We start from the raw sequence: 5936 nt of genomic DNA on the forward strand, positions 1-5936 counted from the left end.
CTGGAGGCCGCTTTCTCATCTGAGCCACTGAACATTTTTGGGGTAAAATGCCCTTGTTTAATGACTTCTCTTCTCTCAGTGATCATGAGGGTTCAGCACACCCCTGTGTGCTCATCAAAACACTGCTTTTTTACCCCCAAAACCCCCCATTTTGGCCAGGCTTTTGGGGCAAAGCCACCTCCTCCCCCATCCCTCACCCAGGTGGGGTTTTTACCTCCGTGACCTTTCAATTCTGATCCATTTCCAGGCCAAATCGTTGGGTTTTGGGGGGGCAGAGCTTTGCTTTGGGGTGAAACCACAGAGATTTGGTGCAAATGGTGCTGATTGTGTGGGGTTTGGGGCTGTTTGTGGCTGCAGAGGAAGTCGAGCAAAGCCAAGGAGAAGAAGCAGAAGAGGCTGGAGGAGCGAGCGGCCATGGACGCCGTCTGTGCCAAGGTGGAAGCAGCCAACAAAGTGAGTTTTTACCCCCAAAATCCTTCAGCTTTGGGGGGTTTCCCCCCAAAAATCATTCTGGTTTGGGGGGTTTCCCCCCTTAAAATTGTTCAGGTTTGGGTTTTTTTCCCCCCAAAATCATTCAACTTTGGGGTTTTACCCCCCAAATCATTCAGGTTTGGGTTTCTTTTCCCTTAAAATTGTTCAGGTTTGGGATTTTTCCCCCCAAATCATTCAGGTTTGGGGTTTTTCCCCCCCAAAATCGTTCAGTTTTGGGTTTTTTTTCCCCCAAAATCATTCAGTTTTGGGTTTTTTCCCCCAAAATCGTTCAGATTTAAGGTTTTTTCCCCCCCCAAATTGTTCAGTTTTGGGGTTTTTTCTTTCCCTCAAAGTCATTCAGTTTTGAGGTTTTTCCCTAAAATCATTCAGTTTTGGGCTTTTCCCCCCAAAAATTGTTCAGTTTTGGTTTTTTTTCCCCCAAAAATCATTCAGATTTGGGCTTTTCCCCCCAACATTGTTCAGGTTTGGAGGTTTTTTCTCCAAAATCTTTCAGACTTGGGAGTGTTTCCCCTTAAAATCATCAGGTTTGGAGGTTTTTCCCCTTAAAATCTTTCAGGTTTGAGGTTTTTCCTCCAAAATCTTTCTGCTTTGGGTTTTTTCCCCCCCTTTAATGTCTCAGGTTTGATGTTTTTTCCTCCACAGTCCCTCAGGTTTGGGGCTTTTTCCTCTTAAAACTTCCCAAGTTTGACTTCTTTCCCCCCCCACACCAAAACCCATCAGTTTTGGGGCTTCTTCCCACCCTCCACGAAGCAGATTTGGGTTGATTTGGTTTGTTTTCCCTCCCCTCCCTCAGCTCCAGGATCCCCTCGAGGCTTTCCCAGTGTTCAGGGAGCTACGACCGCAACGGTGTGAGCGATGCCCAGGGGATGGGGGGGGTCTCCAGTCCCAGTTTGGCACCAAACTGGGAGCACTGGGGGGGTGAGACCCTCCTGCCATTCGGTGTGGGGGCTGAGGGTTGGGCACACAGGAACCTCCTGAGGGTCCTGCACCAGGAGGGGCTGGGGGGGACCTGCTGCAGAGGGACTGGCCAGTGCTGGTGGCCACCAACGTGCCCTCGTGGGCTACGAGGCCAGTGGCAGCCTTGGGTGGGGGGAGGCATCAGGGAGAGGGTGGGCAGAGGGTCCAGGGGCTTCTGCCCCTCTGCCCTGCCCTGGGGAGGCTTCAGCTGGGGGTCTGGGGCCAGTTGTGGGCTCCCCAGTTCCAGAGAGACAGGGAACTGGTGCCAAGGGCTGCCAGGAGGGCTCCCAAAGTGCTCTGGCGGGCTACCAGAGCTGTGGAGGGCTACCAGAGCTCTGGGGGGCTACCAAAGTGCTGTGGAGGGCTACCAAAGTGCTGTGGAGGGCTACCAGAGCTCTGGAGGGCTACCAAGCTGTGGGCAGAGGGTCCAGGGAGGTTCTTCTCCTCTGCCCTGCCGTGGGGAGGCTTCAGCTGGGGGTCTGGGGCCAGTTGTGGGCTCCCCAGTTCCAGAGAGACTGGGAACTGCTGGAGAGAGGCCAGTGAGGGCTACCAAGGTGCTGTGGAGGGCTACCAGAGCTCTGGAAGGCTACTAAAGTGCTGTGGAGGGCTACCAAGCTGTGGGCAGCAGGTCCAGGGAGGTTCTTCTCCTCTGCCCTGCCCTGGGGAGGCTTCAGCTGGGGGTCTGGGGCCAGTTGTGGGCTCCCCAGTTCCAGAGGGATGGGGAACTGGTGCCAAGGGCTACCAGGAGGGCTACCAGAGCCCTGTGGAGGGCCACCGAGGTCACTGCTGAGGCCCAGGGAGGGTGTTGGAGGCACCTCAGGAGGTTCCCAATCACCCCCTGGGACACATTCCTGTGCCCCTGAGCCAGGGGAAGCTGCTGTAGCAGGGAGGTTGGGGCTGGGGGGGGGCTCTGTGGGGGTCCCTCCCTCCAAATCCTGGGTTCTGACCCCTTTTTCCCCTCCCCCTGCTCCAGGCTGAACGTGGCCATCGAGTGCAAACGAGTCTCAGGCTTGGAAGCCACCACCCTGGAATGGGCCTTTGAGCTGACCAAAGCCAACATGCAGACACTGTGAGTCCCCCCCCAAAACCTGCCCCTTCCCCCCACCCAAAGTGAGGGTTTGGCACCCCCCAAATCGCCCTGGGGCTGGGGGAGGGGGTTTGACCCCTGGAACTGGGGGACTGAGGGGAAGGGCCCCTGAAATCCTCCAGGTTGGGTCTTTGAGGGCTCTGGAATGATGGAGCTTTGTCTTGGACTCCTCACCCCCACCCCCAAACCCTCGGGGTTTGGCCTCAAAGTCATCTGGGGGTTTGCCCCCCCCAAATTGTAGGGATTTGGGATTCTTTTCCCCCCCAAATTACTCAGGTTGGAGGTTTTTCTCCCCTACTTTTCAGATTTGGGCCCTTTTTCCCCCCCAAATCTTTCAGATGGGGCTTTTCTCCCCAAATCTTTCAGGTTTGGGGTTTTTCCCCCCCAAAAAAGCCTCACTTTTGGGTTTTCCTTTCCCCAAACCCCTCTGTTTGCCCCCAACCTCCCCCCTGAGATGTTGATCTGAGCATTTCCATCCTCTGATACCCCAAACCCCTCTATTTCCCCCCAAACCCCTCCCTGAGGTGTTGATTTGAGCTTTTCCATGCCTCTGCTGCCCCCAAACCCCTCTGTTTTCCCCCCCAAACTCCCCCTGAGATGTTGATCTGAGCTTTTCCATCCCTCTCATACCCCAAACCCCTCTGTTTCCCCCCAAATCCCCCCTGAGGTGCCCATGTGAGCACTTCCATCCCTCTGCTGCCCCAAACCCCCCTGTTTTCCCCCAAACTCCCCTGAGATGTTGATTTGAGCATTTCCATCCCTCTCATACCCCAAAATCCCCCCCTGAGGTGTTGATTTGAGCATTTCCATCCCTCTGCTTTGCCCAAACCCCTCTGTTTCCCCCCAAATCTCCCCCTGAGATGTTGATTTGAGCATTTCCATCCCTCTGCTGCCCCCAAACCCCTCTGTTTCGCCCCAAACCCCTCCCTGAGGTGCCCATGTGAGCACTTCCATCCCTCTGCTGCCCCAAACCCACCTGTTTTCCCCCAAACCTCCCCTGAGATGTTGATTTGAGCATTTCCATCCCTCTGCTGCCCCCAAACCCCTGTGTTTTTCCCCCAAACCCCTCCCTGGGGTGCCCATGTGAGCACTTCCATCCCTCTGCTGCCCCCAAACCCCTCTATTTTCCCCCCAAACTCCCCCTGAGGTGTTGATTTGAGCATTTCCATCCCTCTGCTTTGCCCAAACCCCTCTGTTTTCCCCCCCTGAGGTGCCCATTTGAGCTTTTCCATGCCTCTGGTACCCCAAACCCCTCCCTTAGGTGCCCATGTGAGCATTTCCATCCCTCTGCTGTCCCCAAAACCCCTCTATTTCCCCCCCCAACCCCTCCCTGAGGTGTTGATTTGAGCATTTCCATCCCTCTGCTTTGCCCAAACCCCTCTCTTTTCCCCCCAAACCCTTCCCTGGGGTGCCCATGTGAGCATTTCCATGCCTCTGCTGCCCCCAAACCTCTGTGGTTGCCCCCCTCCCCCTGGGGCAGGTACGAGCAGAGCGAGTGGGGCTGGAAGGAGCGGGAGAAGCGGGAGGAGCTGCGGGACGAGCGCGCCTGGTACCTCATCGCCCGCGAGCGCGGCGCCGGGCCCCGTCGCCTTCTCCCACTTCCGCTTCGACGTCGAGTGCGGGGACGAGGTCCTGTACTGGTGGGTCCCCTCCTTGTGCACTCACAGCCCCCCCAAATCAGCCACCTCCCCCCACCCCTCCTTTGGAAATGAGCCTGTGACAGAGGGCTTGAGCCCCAAAGTCGTTGGGGTTGGGGGTTGCTGTGCCCCAAGGTGATGGAGCTCGACTCCCCAAGTCGTTGGGGTTCAGGGGGTTGGTCCCCACAAATCATCTGGGGGTTTGGCCCCACAAATCATCTGGGGGTTTGGCCCCTCAGAGTTGTTGGGGTGTGGGGGTTTGGCCCCCCCAAATCCTTGGGGTTGGGGGTTTCTGTGCCCCAAGGTGATGGAGCTTGACTTGACTCCTCTCTCCAAATCATTGGGGTTCAGGGGGTTGGTCCCCACATATCATCTGGGGGTTTGGCCCCTCAGAGTTGTTGGGATTTGGGGGTTTGGCCCCACAAATCATCTGGGGGTTTGGCCCCCTAAAATCCTTGGGATTGGGATTTTCTGGGCCCTAAAATGCTGGAGCTTGACTCAAGTCCCCTCCCCAGATAATTGGGCTTTGGGGGTTTGGCCTCCACAAATCATTTGGAGGGTTTGGCCCCCAAAAATTGTGGGGGTAGGGGTTGCCCCCCCCTCCCCAAATCGTTGGGATTTGGGGGTTTGACCCCTCAGAGTTTTGGGATTTGGGGGTTTGACCCCCCCCCCCAGAATCCTCAGGCTTGGGATTTTGTGCCCTAAAACGCTGGAGCTTCACTTCCCCTCCCCAAATCCTTGGGCTTTGGGGGTTTGGCCCCCCCAGAATCGTTGGCTTTGGGGAAGGGGGTTGTGTGTCCCCCCCTTTTCACCGAGGGTTGGGGGGTCTTTGCCTCCCCCCAGCTACGAGGTGCAGCTGGAGAGCCGCGTGCGACGGCGAGGGCTGGGCAAGTTCCTCCTCCAGATCCTCCAGCTGGTGGCCAACAGGTGACACCGAGGGGCTGGGGATGCACGTGGGTGGGCTTTTTGGGGTGCAAACAAGCCATTTGAGTGCTGCTCACCCCCCACCCCCCCCGTTTTTCCCCTCCCCACAGCACCCAGATGAAGAAGGTGATGCTGACGGTCTTCAAACACAACCACGGCGCCTACCAGTTCTTCCGGGAAGCCCTTCAGTAAGGAGGAGGAGGGCTGGGGGCTGCACACCCTGATCCCTTGGGCTCTGCCCCCCTGGGACGGGAGGGGAGGCGGTTGGGGGCGGTGGGGGCTGCCTGTGGGGAGGGCTCTGTCCGTCTGTAACACGTTGTTCGCACGACTGTTCTTCGCAGCGCGCTGACAACGTGCCGGGCGCCGCGGGCAGGAGGGGAAGGGCAGCCGAGAGAGGTGGGGGCCGGGTCGGGGCCGGGGGGGGGGGGGGGGGGGGGGGGGGGGGGGGGGGGTGGGGGGGGGGGGGGGGGGGGGGGGGGGGGGGGGGGGGGGGGGGGGGGGGGGGGGGGGGGGGGGGGGGGGGGGGGGGGGGGGGGGGGGGGGGGGGGGGGGGGGGGGGGGGGGGGGGGGGGGGGGGGGGTGGGGGGGGGGGGGGGGGGGGGGGGGGGGGGAGGGGGGGGGGGGGGGGGGGGGCGGGAGGGGGGGGTGGGGGGAGCGAGGGGGTGGGGGGGGGGGGGGGGGGGGGGGGGGGGGGGGGTGGGGGGGGGGGGGGGGGGGGGGGGGGGGGGGGGGGGGGGGGGGGGTGGGGGGGGGGGGGGGGGGGGTGGGGGGGGGGGGGGGGGGGTGGGGGGGGGGTGGGGGGGGGGGGGGGGGGGGGGGGGGGGGGGGGGGGGTGGGGG

At 60.3% G+C, this 5936-nt stretch overlaps 1 protein-coding gene across 1 annotated transcript; it reads left to right on the forward strand.

Moving 5' to 3' along the window:
• Nucleotides 1-357: 357 nt before the first annotated feature.
• Nucleotides 358-5289, forward strand: NAA40 (N-alpha-acetyltransferase 40, NatD catalytic subunit). Its single transcript, XM_062019722.1, is given in 7 exon segments — nucleotides 358-453; nucleotides 1286-1338; nucleotides 2423-2518; nucleotides 4017-4113; nucleotides 4115-4176; nucleotides 5017-5100; nucleotides 5208-5289. Coding segments are annotated over 7 exon segments (513 nt in total). The 5' UTR covers nucleotides 358-414.
• Nucleotides 5290-5936: the final 647 nt, after the last annotated feature.

The sequence above is a fragment of the Colius striatus genome, unplaced genomic scaffold (assembly GCF_028858725.1).
Source record: "Colius striatus isolate bColStr4 unplaced genomic scaffold, bColStr4.1.hap1 scaffold_131, whole genome shotgun sequence".
NCBI classification, from domain to species: Eukaryota; Metazoa; Chordata; class Aves; order Coliiformes; family Coliidae; genus Colius; species Colius striatus.